We start from the raw sequence: 18,249 nt of genomic DNA, 5'->3' as shown, positions 1-18,249 counted from the left end.
CCATAGGTGCCACGTACAGTATCTCCGCAACAATGACCTATGGAATACATTATGTATGGAAAAGGAGTCTGGGAGGGTCAGACGAAAAGACACAGGATTGAGAACCTCAGAAATCCTATACGGACCAATAAAACGAGGTTTAAATTTAGGAGAGGAAACCTTCATAGGAATATGACGAGAAGATAACCAAACCAGATCCCCAACACGAAGTCGGGGACCCACACGGCGTCTGCGATTAGCGAAAAGTTGAGCCTTCTCCTGGGACAAGGTCAAATTGTCCACTACCTGAGTCCAGATCTGCTGCAACCTGTCCACCACAGAATCCACACCAGGACAGTCCGAAGACTCAACCTGTCCTGAAGAGAAACGAGGATGGAACCCAGAATTGCAGAAAAATGGAGAAACCAAGGTAGCCGAGCTGGCCCGATTATTAAGGGCGAACTCAGCCAACGGCAAAAAGGACACCCAATCATCCTGATCTTCCGGATCAAAACATCTCAGATATGTTTCCAAGGTCTGATTGGTTCGTTCGGTCTGGCCATTAGTCTGAGGATGGAAAGCCGAGGAAAAGGATAGGTCAATGCCCATCCTACCACAAAAGGCTCGCCAGAACCTTGAAACAAACTGGGAACCTCTGTCAGAAACAATATTCTCAGGAATGCCATGCAACCGAACCACATGCTGAAAGAACAAAGGTACCAAATCAGAGGAGGAAGGCAATTTAGCCAAGGGCACCAGATGGACCATTTTAGAAAAGCGATCACAGACCACCCAAATGACTGACATCTTTTGAGAAACGGGAAGGTCAGAAATGAAATCCATCGAAATATGTGTCCAAGGCCTCTTTGGGACCGGCAAGGGCAAAAGCAACCCACTGGCACGAGAACAGGAGGGCTTAGCCCTAGCACAAATCCCACAGGACTGCACAAAAGTACGTACATCCCGTGACAGAGATGGCCACCAGAAGGATCTAGCCACTAACTCTCTGGTACCAAAGATTCCAGGATGACCAGCCAACACCGAACAATGAAGTTCAGAGATAAGTTTATTAGTCCACCTATCAGGGACGAACAGTTTCTCCGCTGGACAACGATCAGGTTTATTCGCCTGAAATTTTTGCAGCACCCGCCGCAAATCAGGGGAGATGGCAGACACAATGACTCCTTCCTTGAGGATACCCGCTGGCTCAGATAAACCCGGAGAGTCGGGCACAAAACTCCTAGACAGAGCATCCGCCTTCACATTTTTAGAGCCCGGAAGGTACGAAATCACAAAGTCGAAGCGGGCAAAAAATAACGACCAACGGGCCTGTCTAGGATTCAAGCGCTTGGCAGACTCGAGATAAGTCAAGTTCTTATGATCAGTCAATACCACCACGCGATGCTTAGCTCCTTCAAGCCAATGACGCCACTCCTCGAATGCCCACTTCATGGCCAGCAACTCTCGGTTGCCCACATCATAATTACGCTCAGCGGGCGAAAACTTCCTGGAAAAGAAAGCACATGGTTTCATCACTGAGCAATCAGAACCTCTCTGTGACAAAACCGCCCCTGCTCCAATCTCAGAAGCATCAACCTCGACCTGGAACGGAAGAGAAACATCTGGCTGACACAACACAGGGGCAGAACAAAAACGACGCTTCAACTCCTGAAAAGCTTCCACAGCAGCAGAAGACCAATTGACCAAATCAGCACCCTTCTTGGTCAAATCGGTCAATGGTTTGGCAATGCTAGAAAAATTACAGATGAAGCGACGATAAAAATTAGCAAAGCCCAGGAACTTTTGCAGACTTTTCAGAGATGTCAGCTGAATCCAATCCTGGATGGCTTGGACCTTAACTGGATCCATCTCGATAGTAGAAGGGGAAAAGATGAATCCCAAAAATGAAACTTTCTGCACACCGAAGAGACACTTTGATCCCTTCACAAACAAAGAGTTAGCACGCAGGACCTGAAAAACCATTCTGACCTGCTTCACATGAGACTCCCAATCATCCGAGAAGATCAAAATGTCATCCAAGTAAACAATCAGGAATTTATCCAGGTACTCACGGAAGATGTCATGCATAAAGGATTGAAACACTGATGGAGCATTGGCAAGTCCGAACGGCATCACTAGATACTCAAAATGACCCTCGGGCGTATTGAATGCAGTTTTCCATTCATCTCCTTGCCTGATTCTCACCAGATTATACGCACCACGAAGATCTATCTTAGTGAACCAACTAGCCCCCTTAATCCGAGCAAACAAGTCAGATAACAATGGCAAGGGATACTGAAATTTAACAGTGATCTTATTAAGAAGGCGGTAATCAATACACGGTCTCAGCGAACCATCCTTCTTAGCTACAAAGAAGAACCCTGCTCCCAGTGGTGATGACGATGGGCGAATATGTCCCTTCTCTAGGGATTCCTTCACATAACTGCGCATAGCGGCGTGTTCGGGCACGGATAAATTAAATAATCGACCTTTAGGGAATTTACTACCAGGAATCAAATTGATAGCACAATCACAATCCCTATGCGGAGGTAGGGCATCGGACTTGGGCTCTTCAAATACATCCTGATAATCAGACAAGAACTCTGGGACCTCAGAAGGGGTGGATGACGAAATCGACAAAAATGGAACATCACCATGTACCCCCTGACAACCCCAGCTGGATACCGACATGGAATTCCAATCCAATACTGGATTATGGGTTTGTAGCCATGGCAACCCCAACACGACCACATCATGCAGATTATGCAACACCAGAAAGCGAATAACTTCCTGATGTGCAGGAGCCATGCACATGGTCAGCTGAGCCCAGTACTGAGGTTTATTCTTGGCCAAAGGTGTAGCATCAATTCCTCTCAATGGAATAGGACACCGCAAAGGCTCCAAGAAAAACCCACAACGTTTAGCATAATCCAAATCCATCAGATTTAGGGCAGCGCCTGAATCCACAAACGCCATGACAGAAAACGACGACAAAGAGCATATCAAGGTAATGGACAGAAGGAATTTGGACTGTACAGTACCAATGACGGCAGACCTAGCGGACCGCTTAGTGCGCTTAGGACAATCAGAAATAGCATGAGTGGAATCACCACAGTAGAAACATAGCCCATTCAGACGTCTGTATTCCTGCCGTTCCACTCTGGTCATAGTCCTATCGCACTGCATAGGCTCAGGTTTAACCTCAGGCAATACCGCCAAATGGTGCACAGATTTACGCTCGCGCAAGCGTCTACCGATCTGAATGGCTAAAGACAAAGACTCATTCAAACCAGCAGGCATAGGAAATCCCACCATGACATCCTTAAGAGCCTCAGAGAGACCCTTTCTGAACAAAGCTGCCAGCGCAGATTCATTCCACTGAGTGAGTACTGACCATTTCCTAAATTTCTGACAATATACTTCTATATCATCCTGACCCTGGCACAAAGCCAGCAAATTTTTCTCAGCCTGATCCACTGAATTAGGCTCATCGTACAGTAATCCGAGTGCCAGGAAAAACGCATCGACACTACTCAATGCAGGGTCTCCTGGCGCAAGAGAAAATGCCCAGTCTTGAGGGTCGCCGCGCAAAAAAGAAATAATAATCAAAACCTGTTGAATAGGATTACCAGAAGAATGAGGTTTCAAGGCCAGAAATAGCTTACAATTATTTTTGAAACTTGGAAACTTAGTTCTATCTCCAAAAAACAAATCAGGAATAGGAATTCTTGGTTCTAACATAGATTTCTGATCAATAGTATCTTGAATCTTTTGTACATTTATAATGAGATTATCCATTGAAGAGCACAGACCCTGAAAATCCACGTCCACACCTGTGTCCAGAAACACCCAAATGTCTAGGGGAAAAAAAAAAAAAAGTGAACACAGAGCAGAGAAAAAAAAAAAAAAATGATGTCAGAACTTTTTCTTTCCCTCTATTGAGAATCATTAGTTGGCTCCTAGTACTGTTATGTCTGCTAATGAAAGGTGTAATGAAGGCAATCCAGAGACACAGTGTGCCTAGCGATCAGAGCGCACACAGTGATCTGACAAATACCCAAAAACAAAAGAACGAGCTCTGAGACGTGGAAACTCTGTAGACTGCACACCTGATCCTATCCTAAACACAACTAAAAGTGGCTGTGGATTGCGCCTAACCACTACCTATGCAACTCGGCACAGCCTAAGAAACTAGCTAGCCTGAAGATAGAAAAATAGGCCTGACTTGCCCCCAGAGAAATACCCCAAAGGAAAAGGCAGCCCCCCACATATAATGACTGTGAGTAAGCTGAAAAGACAAAACGTAGGGATGAAATAGATTCAGCAAAGTGGGGCCCGATATTCTTAGACAGAGCGAGGACAGTAAAGCGAACTTTGCAGTCTACAAAAAACCCTAAAGCAAAACCCACGCAAAGGGGCAAAAAAGACCCACCGTGCCGGACTAACGGCACGGCGGTACACCCTTTGCGTCTCAGAGCTTCCAGCAAAACAAAAGACAAGCTGGACAGAAAAAAGGCAACAAAATAGCAAAAAAGCACTTAACTATACAGAGCAGCAGGTCACAGGAACAATCAGGAGAAGCTCAGATCCAACACTGGAACATTGACTAGGAGCAAGGATAGCAGCATCAGGTGGAGTTAAGTAACGAAGCAGCTAATGAGCTCACCAGAACACCTGAGGAAGGAAGCTCAGAAGCTGCAGTACCACTTGTGACCACAGGAGTGAATTCAGCCACAGAATTCACAACATATAACATACAGTATATAACATTTTATTGCACGCTTAAGCACTCTTTTATTGATTTGATTTTTATCACTGTAGCTCCTGGCAAGAGTTTGGAAACTACTAAAATTACTTGGTTACATGTTCAGTACAAATTCAAAAACAAACACAAATGACTTCTGTAACAGAAATAACTCAAGTTAAGCAGTATCTGCTGCTTTTTGTCCAAAGAGCAAATATTTACCATGCTCATAACTCTTTCTCATCCTCCTGGGTGGTTTAGGCTGGATGAGAAAGGGGGCCAAGTCATTATTCTTTTATGTTTAAGGCCTTTACTAGTTAGCCAAGAAGTGGAATTCTTTGATGCAATGAATGGAGCATTATACAGCATAAAAATCAAGATTTTCTTGAAAGATGCACAGTTTTTCCTGCATCACTGTTTGAAGAAAGCATCTTCTAAAAACTAGCAGTAGGTATGGGAGTTGATTTTTAGTCTATCTTCAATGTGAAAAAGGCAAACTAGGTTATCTCTACCAGCCCATAGTAGTACCCAACCTCCTTCCTCCTGGCTTCTAAGTCGACGTGGAGGTCTGTGCCCATTACTGATGCAGCCATGAACCTATCCATCTGATCTGTCAACTCATCAGTCCATTAGATCTTTGAAAAATCTGTCTTCAGATATTTCATGGCCAAATCTTGATGTTTCAACTTGTTCAGTGGTTGTTGGGTTTCAGCCTTCCTTATCTTGGCCATGACTCTGAGCACTGAACACCTTGCACTTCTGGAAACTCCAAGGAGGTTGCAGTTCTGGAATATGACAGTACTGAAGGATATTGGGTTCCAGGTTATGTCAGATTTGATTCTTCTCAAATCTTTGCCAGTTAATGTGTGTCTTTTTCTCATCATGTCTGCAACAAAACTTTTAATCATTTTGTGATCATGTTCCAATATCTTAGCAAATTGAAGAGTGCCGCATCCATCTATAAGACTTTCACCAATTTTTGGCTTGTCAGAGTAGATTAAATCTCATTTTAGAAAACAAGCTGCCTACTAATTCTGCACATCTTGATAATGGGTGTTTAGACCTTTGTTCACATCACCTGATCTGCTTCATCCAATAAGTATTCAAGTTTATATAGTTTGAAATTGGTGAATATTTGGTCAAATACTTATTTGCCTAATAAATGTGCACACATTACACTGTTGCTCTTATAGATTGTACATGCAAGCAGTGATGTAACAATTAGAGTTGAGTGAATATCCTGCGTGTTGGGCTCTCCATGCATGTGCTGTGACAGTGTCACAGCCGCGACACATGCAGCTGCGGCGGCGATCAGCTGTTCAGCCAAGACGATCCATGAAGCCGAGTTCCTGCTGTAGCTTATTTGGCAAGCGCTATAGTTTGCCAAATAACTGGGGATCCGAAGATATGCGCTCAAATCTAGTAATGATCACAGTTCAGCTGAAATATATTGTGATGCAATACAACTGCTATACAGGTCGCCAGCGAATCATAGGTGGAAACCGACGTCATCTGGCACGTTGTGTACGGCGCACGACATCACTGCTATGCACCGCCCCAACTCCCTGCAATGGCTATGGAAGAGGAACGGGACACTGCTCGCCACCAGTGGTAGACGTCTTTTCCTTGTTTTAATATGTATGTGAAGAAGCTAGAACAGGGTACATTATTACAGCTTGGGGGAAGGGATGAGAGAAATCAGTACAGGAAGGGAGACATTATTACAGAAAAGATTACATCATTGCAGGATGGGGACAATAATACAGTGGTCAGGGTAGGGAAATTATGACATGAATTTGGATATTATTACAGCATAGTGGCCAAGATGGGGTATATTACTTCAGGAAGGGCCAGGATATGGGACATTATTACAGGAAGGGGGAAATGATTACAGGAAGGAGAACATTATTACAGGATGGGGCCAGGATGAAGGATATTACTATAGGAAGAGAGACAATATTACAGGATGTGGGTCAGATTTGGGGACATTATTACAAGACAGGGGCCAGGATGGGGGACATTATTACAGGACGAGGACAGAATTGTGACATAATTCCAGGATGGGAACATTATTGCAGTATAGGGGCCAGGTTGGGGATCATAATTACAGGATGGAAAACATTATTACAGGCTTGGGACCAAGACTTGGATATTAATACAGGGGCCCTATCATCTGAACAACATTCTGGTGTGGGCAAATTTTTCTATGGGGCCCATAAGACTCTAGTCATGTCATTGCATGCAAACATTTAATATTGCATCTTTTAAAAAGTAAGCTAAAAAGTAAATATACAATAAAAAATTTACCTGCCCACCGTTGTCAGTTGAGAAAATTCTTGCAGTTCCACCACAGATCCTTACATACCAGAGGAACCACAGTGTAGAAACCTGTTGTGTTTCAGCAGTAACAACCAAGTTCACAAATAACTCTGCAAACCGCTTTGCTGCTCTGTTCAAACAAAATTTCAAGTATATAGATAAATTTAGCATAAATATAATAATAACACTTTTTGAGTATTTGTAATTATATTTAACAAATTAGCAATTGCACCTCCAAGACCTATGGAAAAGCCATAAATGCTCCACTGTCATCCTATTCTTAAGCTTATGCAACTATATTACCGGTACTTTGACTTTTAAAAATGAATAAAGCAAATGAACCAGTTTTAATGGGAACCTATCATTGGGATCAACTCATCTAAGCTATATAGGCATGTAATTTATAAAAATTTGAAAAAAATGATATCTTGATATCTGTGATCTATGACACAGACACAGCTCTCCCCTAAAGGGGGCGCTACCAGTGAGAGACATGTAGATCAGGAGAGAAATCTGTCAGCCATTACTGTTCCACTCTGGTAAAGCCATCTTTCATTTACAATAAGCTGTAGAGGAAAATTCTCAGGGAGATCTATGTCTGATTCATAGATCTTAAGAGCTCATTTATATATTAACAAAAATGTGGATGACTCTGTAATAAAATGTCAGATGATAGATATCAAGGTATCATTTTATTCAGCTTCCTATGACTTACATGCTTATATAAATGGCTTTGGAGGGTTGATTCTACCAACAGATAATCTTTTACTCAAATTTTATCATGTAATACAAAGGTTTTTATTAAGGAAGGAAGCAAATAAGCATTGATAGGCACAGTAAATGTGTGACTGATACATGCTTTCATAGATTCATAGTTTTTAAGGTTGAATATAGATATAAGTTCATCAAGTTCAACCCATAGTCTAACATGTTGATCCAGAGGAAGACAAAAACCCCATGGGGCAGACACTAATATCCCCATATTATTGGAAAAATTCCTTCCCAAATCAATACTGTATATAGCAATCAGACTAGTTCCCAGGATCAACGCCCCATCACAGAATCTAACCGGTAGTATTAAGGTTTTGAAGAAGGACATCTAGACGCTTCTTGAGCTTTTGTAGTGAATCAATCATTATAACATCATAGAACTGATGAAGAAAACATATTTTTGGGAACTTCAATCCATAAATTAACCATTTTTTAGAAATTCATTTAAAAACAGCAGGATTTAACATCCATCCATACTCATTTCTGGCATACACTATACCATTAGTTATAGTCACACGTAAGGTTTTATCCTCATCATGGATCCTCCTGATTTTAAATAAATTTCTAATAAAGGAATTAATTTTATGGATGGAAGTACCTTTTTCTTCGATGGTTCTACAATATCTGAGCATCACCAGCAGGAATTTTCTCCCAATCATCAACTTTCCGGTATATTCTGAAGAATATTGGCGAGGTGAGATTATTAATTTCTTTTTTATTTTTTCATTATAACATAATATGGCTGCAAGCTCTACAGTCTCACTGCTCTTACAGTAAAAACCAGCGTTTGTGGTTATTATTGAAAGTTCTTTCCACTAGACGTCACTGTCACAGACCTAGGTGTAAAATATCATTATATCATTAGAAAGATGTCTGTACTGTCCTCTCATATATTTGTACCTTGTAATAAAATCACCCCTAAGCCTTCATTTTTCCAAATGGATTACCCCCAAGCTTGATAACCTGTCTTAGTATTGCAATACACCCATTTCCTTGATAACCTTGGTCGCTCTTCTCTGCACCCGCTCTGGTTCAGCCATGTACTTTTTATACACCGAAGACTACAGTACACAGTATTTTAAGTGTGGTCACACTAGTGACCTGTATAGAGGCAAAACTATGCTCTTGTCATGAGCATCTATGCCTCATCCCATTATTTTATTTGCTTTGGCAGCAGCTGCCTGGCACAGGTCACTAAGCTTGAGGTTGACGTCCACCCATGCACCAAGTCTGTTTCAGTGACAGTTTTACCTAGTGTTTTTTAATTTAGTACATAATTCTGCATTTTATTTTCTCTGCCCAAGTGCATGACCTTACATTTATCTAAATTACACTTCAATTGCCATTTTTCAGCATAAACCTTCATATTTAAGGTCAAAGTTCCACTGTCTTCGAATAGAAGCTTTCATCAAAACAAAAAACATAATCCAATCTTTTCCCCCCGAGATATATGTTGAGATACATAAATGCAGGTCTAAACATTTTTCGTCAAGTACTCTGCCCTTTGTACTGATCTGTAAATGAAAATTCACTGTAGCTATGTTGTGCAATGCTAATTCCCTGGTCATCTAGTGTTGTATGCACTGCAATAATTAGCCCTAAAAGAAGCTTACCTTGTCCAGCATACTTTGTCTATGAATGCTCTCATTGACATATTGTCCCAGTCTTTAGCATGAGGAGCTTTCCATGGTGCATCTGCAGGAATCTGACAGCAATATCAACATTAAACAAGCACGCCCAAGAAATTTGTATTCCCTAGACCTATCTAAATATGAGTGTAGTATAATGTAAGTGCAATAAAATATTCACTGAACGTCGTCTTCCCCAGTTTCCAACGCGGCTCTGGTCGTCTCCTGACTCATGCGACTACTATTACGACTTGTTGGATCACACTGGGACTTATGTGTAAACTGGAAGTTACTTTTACAATGTAAATCATTGAGTCTAAAAATGACGCTCCATAGACTTACATTATACAAGTGACTTCCAGAGAACACAACCTCAGTGTGATAGTCGGAATTGAAGTTACTCGATTCAGAAGAGGAATGGAGAAACACTGGAAGCTGGGGGAAATGACCATCAGTGAGTATTTTATTGCACTTACACTACACTACACACATACTTAGAAATATTTTTGGAATATACATTTTCTTGGGAGAGCTTCATTAAATTTTACCCAGCACAGGAAATCTTAAGTGCAATACTAACAAACTACAGTGTGAAAAAGATGCAACAACTGTAATAAATTCACAAATACTGTAGCTTACCCCAAGTGCAGGGCATTACAGTAGCTTAGGTATCCACAGATAAAGCCACTTATATAGTGACAATTAGTTATTTAGCTGTTATTGGTCGTAAGCATGGATAACTAAGCTACTGCAATGCCCTGCACAAGGGGTCAGTAAAACAGCGAATAAGAGTAGTATATTATACTACATCTCTAATTGGAGGTATTTGCTAATATTATTATTATTACACCTGCTACATACTGGGATAGGATCTTGGAGATGGGAATGCCCTTTTAACCCCCTAATGACCGCTGATATGCCTTTCAATGGCGGCAGTTAAGGGTAGCTATTCCTCAGCGATGCTTTTTACGGTTGGGGTTAAAGTTGTGGCTAGGGTTAGGGTTGTGCTGGCGTTAGAGTTGTGGTTAGGATTAGGGTTGGGATTAGGGTTAGGGATGTGTTGCGGTTAGGGTTGAGGTTAGAATTGGGAGGTTGCCACTGTTTAGGCACATCAGGGGGTCTCTAAATGCGACATGGTGTCGATTCCAGAAAATTTTGCTTTCAAAAAGTCAAACGGTGCTCTATCCCTTCTGAGCCCTGCCATGCACCAAAACAGTGGTTTTCTCCCACATACAGGGTATCAGCGTACTCAGGAGAAATTGCACAACAAATTTTGTGTCCATTTTCTCCTGATACCCTAGCAAAAATAAAAAAAGCTTGGGTCTAAACTAATTTTTTGTTGATAATAGTCAAATGTTAATTTTTTCCTTCCACATTGCTTTAGTTCTCGTGAAGCTCCTGAAGAGTTAATAAACTTCTTGAATGTGGTTTTGCGCACCTTGATGGGTTCAGTTTTTAGAATGGTGTCACTTTTGGGTATTTTCTGTCTTATTAACCCCCCAAATTCACTTCAAATGTGAGATGGTCCCTATAAAAATGCTTTTGCAAATTTTGTTGGAAAAATGAGAAATCACTAGTCAACTTTTAACCCTTATAACATCCTAACAAAAAAAAATATGTTTCCAAAATTGTGCTGATGTAATGTTGAAATGTGGGAAATGTTATTTATTAACTACATTTTTTGTGTGGCATGACTCTCTGATTTAAGGGCACAAAAACTAAATTTGAAAATTGCTAAATTTTTAAAATTTTTGCCAAATTTCCGTTTTTTTAATAAATAAACGCAAGTCATATCAAATACATTTTACCACTATAAATGGGAATCAGCATTTGCGCTACAGGTAACTTCCTTATAAGGTGGGGTAACCCGTGATTTAATAAATGAGATGGATTGGGATAATCAAACAAATGTATCTCAAGCAGTAGAGCAGTAGAAATGACATACTGTTACCCTGAAAGTCAATGAAACACATGTTCAATTTAAAACATATTAAGATTACAGTTCAAAATAGTCAGTGTTAAAGGTTGATAGTGAAATGCAGGCACATGGATAGCCTGATAATTTTCAGTAGCAGCAATTTAACTTTCTCCAATTGGCTGAGGCGCCTTTCCGTTTCTGATTTCAGAAGATGTAGGGTCGTCGGTGGGTATTCCTCATAAGATAGAGACTTGCGGCAGCTATATGATGATGAATCTTCCGGAGCGCTGACCCGGCCGGTGACATACGCTCCTTCAGTCTTTTCTTCAGCGGTGTGCGGACGTGTGTAACGTGCAATGAAGTCCTGTGCAATGAAGCACCTCTGCAGCCAGCAGGACCTGTGTTATGTAGGTGGTCACGTGACTTTGTTGAGTAAAAGGGCGCAATAGGGACCAATTCCTTCTTACCGTGCCTCTTACTCCAACATCTATTTAAGTGACCTTCAGTGTAACTGTATGTCATTTCTACTGCTCTACTGCTTGGAATACATTTGTTTGATTATCCCAATCTGTCTCATTTATTAAATCACCATACTGATTCCCATTTATAGTATTATACATTATGACAGCTCTGTGGTGTTGTTCTATTTGCAGCTAATACCCTCCTTATCACACTAACTCCTCCCAATACTCATTGCAAATTTTACCACTAACATGAAGTACAATATGTCACGAAAAATCATTCTCAGAATCAGTGCTATCAGTTGAAACATTCCAGAGCTACAACTTCATAAAGTGACAGTGGTCAAAATTGTAAAATTTAGCCCGGTTATTAAGGTCAAAATTGGCTCGGTCATTAAGGGGTTAAACCTTATACCTACAATGTTTGTAAATGCAGACAAACTGTTTGGAAAGAGAAGGAGATCCAGCTCAACGATATAGTGAAAAATCCATAGTTTTATTTCACTTCAAAATATAGTGTAAGGACAAAACATCAGCATACAAAAAAATTAAAAACCAAGGTCAACGCGTTTCCGGTGACTAAGCACCCTTAATCATGATTGTTATCATGATTAAGGGTGCTTAGTCACCGGAAACGCGTTGACCTTGGTTTTTAATTTTTTTGTATGCTGATGTTTTGTCCTTACACTATATTTTGAAGTGAAATAAAACTATGGATTTTTCACTATATCGTTGAGCTGGATCTCCTTCTCTTTCCTGTTTGTCTACGCCCTGACACAGCGGTTCCATGCTCCGAGCCCTTGGGAATGTCGATATGGTGAGCTGGACTTTGTTTTTTCTTCCAGACAAACTTTTTACATACAGACCAAGAAATAACAGTATCATACCTCACTTCCCCAGTGATCCATAGTTCTCATGAAGTTGTTATAATCCAAGAAAACCAGAGGATTATAGGCTGGTGGAAAAGCTCCTTGAAATTTGTATGATTTACCCTGAAAATAAAGATGCAATAACATATTTTTTATCTTTATGAAAGGTAACTAAAAATGTTCTATGGTTTGACCCATATACAATGTAGCCAAGCTATGACTAGGGACACACTGCGTTTTCAGCCACTGTTGGGCACATACACTCAAGAGCAATGTCTCACCGCCTGTAGCAGAAGGTCTGGTCCGAAACGCGCATCGGGGTTTGGTGCTGCGGTCTTTACACACAGCAGCTACTTGGTATGTACCCGCACTTACATAGATGCCTTACTGTACACCCATGAGAATTCCATGACTTCCACAACAGGCCACCTACTGATATGATGCCATTATGGCAAATTACCCTTCTAAAGACATTTTTCCTTACTAACCTCTAGATGCATTTACAACTTTAATTTTGACCATATTAGTTATTCCTTAAAACATCTTGGTTAGCTTTTACCTATATGGCTATACACTAGGTCCTGTAGCCATATACTTTGTATATTAATTTAGGTTTCTCTGCACTTTCAATTTTTCAGCAGTGTCCACTTGTTTACCCCTGGTTATATGTATATTTCTTTATGCTGCTGGCACATTGCACTTATGCTCATACTATAGGTCCTGTGGTGTATCAATCTTGGCTTCTCTGCACTTTAATTTTTTGCAGCAGTGTTCTATTGTTTACCCCTGATTATATGTGTACTTCCTTATGCTGCTGGTACATTGCACTTTATTGATACGCTCCGGGGTACGATACTATTGTCTTTAATATCTGCTGCTTTGTTGTCCTACCTTCCTAAGTGATTTTATTTCTATTGTTTGCATGCACCGCCTGTGCCACCGCTCGACCATGTACTTGTTAATAAAGGCATTTTATGTATATTTTCTCTATTGTCCTGTTATCTATCTATTCAACTGTCCCTTGACTCTCTTCCCTCTTAGGTTTCTCCTGTTAATCCGAGTGGTTCTTCCATTCTTTGTCCATACCGACACCAATAAATATTTACATTTTGATACATATAACTCATCTGGTGTTTTGTTCCTTTTTACATTTATGTTCAATACTCTGTATAGCCCCTTAATGACCATCAATACGCCTTTTAACTGACCTGAGATATAAGAGACTTATATCCCCATACAGGTGACAATCCAGCAGCTGTCGGTTGTACACTATAGCTGACAACTTGCTGCATCAGCCATGATCAGTGTTTGCACCATCCAAATCTATTTAACCCCTTAGATGCTGCTGTCAATAGTGACTACATAATTATAAATGGTTAACAGAGTGTGGGGGCTTCCTCTTTATCCCATTTGGTGGTCTCAGATCATGATTGTGTGGTCCTGATGTTTGTCATGGCAATTCATGACCAAATAGTGGCCTTAGAGTCTGACGGCTGTAGTATTCTGTTCAGAAGTTAGTGACATTTAGGTGGTAAAAATACACATTTTCATTTTTCTCATGCCACTTTGCATTAATTCCTGAAAATCACCCGAAGGGTTAATAAACTACCTGACAGCAGTTTTCAATATGTCAGGGGGTGCTGTTTTTAATATGGTATCACTTGTGGGGATTTCCCTATATATAGGACCCCCAAATTCACTTCAAACATGGATAGGTCCCTAAAAAAATACATTTTGCAAATTTCCTTGAAAAAAAATTAAATTGTTGCTACATTTTTAAACCTCCTAAAATGCTAACAAAATAAAATAACATTTTGCAAATGGTGCTGATGTAAAGCAGACATGTGGAAAATATTATTTATTAATGTTTTGCTGTGGTATGACTATCGGGATTAAAGGGATAATTATTCAAAGTTTGAAAATTGCTAATTTTTTAAAAAAATTTTCACATTTCTGATATTTTTTATAAATAAACACAAAACATATCAACCTAAATTTACCATTATCATAAAGTATAATGTGTCACGAAAAAACAATCTCAAAATCACTGGGATTTGTTGAAGCATTGCAGAGTTATTACCACATAAAGTGACACTGGTCAGATTTCAAAAATTTGGCTAGGGGATAGAGGAACTGTGGGGACTATCATAAGGGGGCTTTGGGGCCATCATATTCCATATAGGGGGCTGTAGGGACATGATACTATATATAAAGGGGCTGTGGGATCATCATACTCTATATAGGGTTCTGTGGGTGACATAATATCTGTAATAATGAGTTTTGGAGACCATCATATTATATATAGAGGGTTGTGGAGACATCATTCTATTTGTGTGGAGCTGTGGGCACCATCCTACTAAATATAGGAAACTGTAGAGTTTCATACTATATATAGTGGGGCAGTTATGACATAATACTATATATAGGGAGCTGTTGGGGCATCATATTGTATATAGGACGCTCTGTAACCAATTTTCTATCAATAGGGGACTCTGGGATCCTCAGTGGCTTTGGGGGCCATTATATTGTTTATAGGAAGCAGCAGGACCATCATACTGTATATACAAAGTTGTGTGGGCACTCAGAGGACATTATTGATGTAAATGGGGCATTATTAGTTTGGATTGGGGCACGGAAGTTACATTATTCTTTTTGGGGGCATTGTTAACTTTAAGTGGACACTCAAGGGTATTTGTTGCCGGAAGGGGGCACTTGGGATTTTATATCCTTCAAAAGAGCATAAGGGGCCTTACAACTTTCAGTAGTCCAGTAGGGGCATTAAAACTTTCTATAGGACGCTTTAATTTTTTGGGGAACACAATTTTTTAAATATTGGGATAACTGTTCCACGCTGCAGGTGCACACAGACTGGGGAGTTTTTGTAGGTTAGGACTAGATGGGGACAGTGCTGGAAATGAGAAAAGTCAAATGTGTCTTTGTAGTAATCTCTGCAGACGAGTCGTGGCTGGAAGAAGAAGTCTGAACCAGATAGAAAAGACTGGAAAAGCATGTGATCTGTATTAGATTCACTGTGTAGTGGTAATGGTAGGGGACGTTGTGTAGCCATATTATTTTGACCTTTTGTGTTAGTAATTTTGATCATATTGGTATTTGTATAGTGTATTTTTGGTTAGCAACAGTGGTGTACTGTACTTTCATATGGATCTTCTTTTAAATGATGGGATGGTCATATGGGGAGACACGCACTTTAGGGCTTGGGCCCCTGATAATTTAGGACCTGAGCAATGTCTATGGAAAGCATTAAACATTAAATTGGATCTTATAATATGTTCATGCCTGCATAATATCAAGCTTGTATAAAGACAAAATAACTACCTAACTGCTTGCTCACAATTATAACCCATGAGTTGAATATGCTAAGATGCAAAGCACCTCTTTTCCAATGTCCGTTTGTTATGAATATGATAACATTATACAATGATACTTATTGCCATTGCTTGTCTTACTTTTGTACGTTGAAGGAGATGACCATTTAAATATACTTTATACGTCTCCACACCGAGTTCTTTTGCCATCCGTAATAAACGATTTTGTGTCGGTCCCACATAAGCACCTCCAACGTCCACATATTGAACTTCCTTGTTCTTTTAAAAAAAGAGGATAAAAGAGTTAAGTTTACTTTAGTAAACTCATAATTTATCACACAAAGCTATGTTCCTATATGGCATCGTTTAATCAAATTTTTCATCCTTTAAAACTTGTATGGGTGTATTCACATACAGCAAATTAGAGCAGAAATGTGAATCTGAAAATCCGTTCCATTCATCTGAATTTTGATTTTTGCAGATCCAACTCAGATGAATGAGTCAGTGACAGATATGTATTCGACAAATGTGAATTCACCCTTTATTTGTTTTTTTTTCATACAATTATGGCATATTTACAATATATTCCATAAAAGTATGGTAATTGCAGACCACACCAATAGGATCATCTTGTATCTTAAGAACTGGGTCCTGTCATGTGCTTCTGTCAGTAGAAAGTATTAGGAATTCCTATACAAACGAATGGAGTTAGCCAGAAATTAAAATGCCCACCACCTCTCAACTGACCGTGGTGCGCGTCAGTGCCCATTTCTTGAAATCAATGCGAGTCTCGTTGGCGACACCAGCAACTGCTATTTATTCACAATTTATCCTGAGGATTTGCTATAAAAGTTAGAAATGGGAATACAAGGCGTTTTGTACATTACTGCAAATAAATATTATACTTGTGAAGGAGAGGGTTGATTGTCTAAAGCTCTTTGCTCCAAATTCTAAATACCTTTTTTCAAAGAAAAGTGTAGACCAAGAAGACCATCCGGACTAGATCACTTGAAAGTCCGTCGGCAATAAACGATGTGGACATGCATGCAGACTTTTACTGGCCAAACAACTAAGGCTAGGTCCATGCTACATATGTGGCAATTGTCAGGCACATGCAGACAGGACACTGTCACTGCACCCGGCACTGGCCACAATCAGGATGGATGTAAAGGTATTCATCCCACGTAGGGATTCACAGTAGAGAAATCTATAACATGTCTTTGCAGTGGCTCCCTGTATAGGAAAGCACATTCTTCTGCACTTTCTACACAGTATGTATATGTGCATATATATATATATATATATATATATATATATATGTTGTAGTGCACCGAGTCACTTTACTCTCTGTGTCCAGGAGAGCCTCTGTTTGGCACCCGTTCACGAGTACATGGCACAATCATGGTTTGTTGCCAACAGTGCCACTGAACCACAACCACTGAAACTGCAGCACCTCTTGCTAAAACCTTTGCACAACCTGCTCCAAAAGTTCCTTCTTTTCTCCAGCAGACTTGCACAATGATCTGCAGCACTCTCTAGTGTATGCCTTAATTCACCCTGCCCGCATTCTTTCCACCATATGTAGTGCACCGATAGCCAGTGATGAGGCAGTGAACCACAAAGTTCAAACATAAAAGTCTTTTTAATGTGTTATCTTCACACAGAAAAGGTTCCAATCCACACAAATGCATATAACTTCAGTGCATATAGCTTCAGTGTTCAATTCACACCAGTTGATAACAGCTTCCTTTAGATTGCAGTCACTACACATGCTAGTCCTCCTCTAGGAGTGAGTGTAGTGTGCTGGAGTCCTGGAAGCACTGCTAAGGCTATGGACTGAATGCTCGAGGTGTTGGATTGTCCTGGTATGGACTGGAGTCCTGCAAGCACCTGGTAAGAGTGTGAGTCCTGGAATGGTCAGAATGTTGGATTGTCCTCGGATGGACTGGAATCCTGGAAGCACTGCTGAGGCTATGGACTGAATGCTCAAAGTGTTGGAGTCTCCTGGCAGTGGAGAAGTCCTGTAAGCACCTGGTAAGATCATGGACTGATGGCCTGTGTGTTGGAAGTGCCTGTGATTGGATTTCCTGGAAGCACATGGAAAGGCTGCATCTACAGAGCCTGAGACAGTTTTCTTCCCCAAGCTACAGTTCCTACTGTGGGTCTGGACTATGCGAGGTGACATCATCCCAAGAACGGTGATCCCAATGAGGCAGTTTCCCTATGAATCAGCA

General features: G+C 40.4%; 1 protein-coding gene across 1 annotated transcript in view; it reads right to left on the bottom strand.

The window, feature by feature from the left end:
* Positions 1-18,249, bottom strand: part of LOC138673068 (amine oxidase [flavin-containing] B-like) — a 151,073-nt gene that overhangs the window by 79,736 nt on the left and 53,088 nt on the right. Inside the window, exons 3-6 of the mRNA XM_069761649.1 lie at positions 16,157-16,294; positions 12,708-12,812; positions 9,427-9,518; positions 7,031-7,172 (exon numbers count right to left, since the gene is read on the bottom strand). Of these exons, the coding sequence (XP_069617750.1) occupies positions 7,031-7,172; positions 9,427-9,518; positions 12,708-12,812; positions 16,157-16,294 (477 nt within the window). The remainder of the gene's footprint in view (positions 1-7,030; positions 7,173-9,426; positions 9,519-12,707; positions 12,813-16,156; positions 16,295-18,249) is intronic.

Source organism: Ranitomeya imitator, chromosome 3 (genome assembly GCF_032444005.1).
Source record: "Ranitomeya imitator isolate aRanImi1 chromosome 3, aRanImi1.pri, whole genome shotgun sequence".
Classification (NCBI taxonomy): Eukaryota; Metazoa; Chordata; class Amphibia; order Anura; family Dendrobatidae; genus Ranitomeya; species Ranitomeya imitator.
The sequence above is the reverse complement of the archived record's forward strand: the minus strand, read 5'-3'. Positions and strand labels throughout refer to the sequence as shown.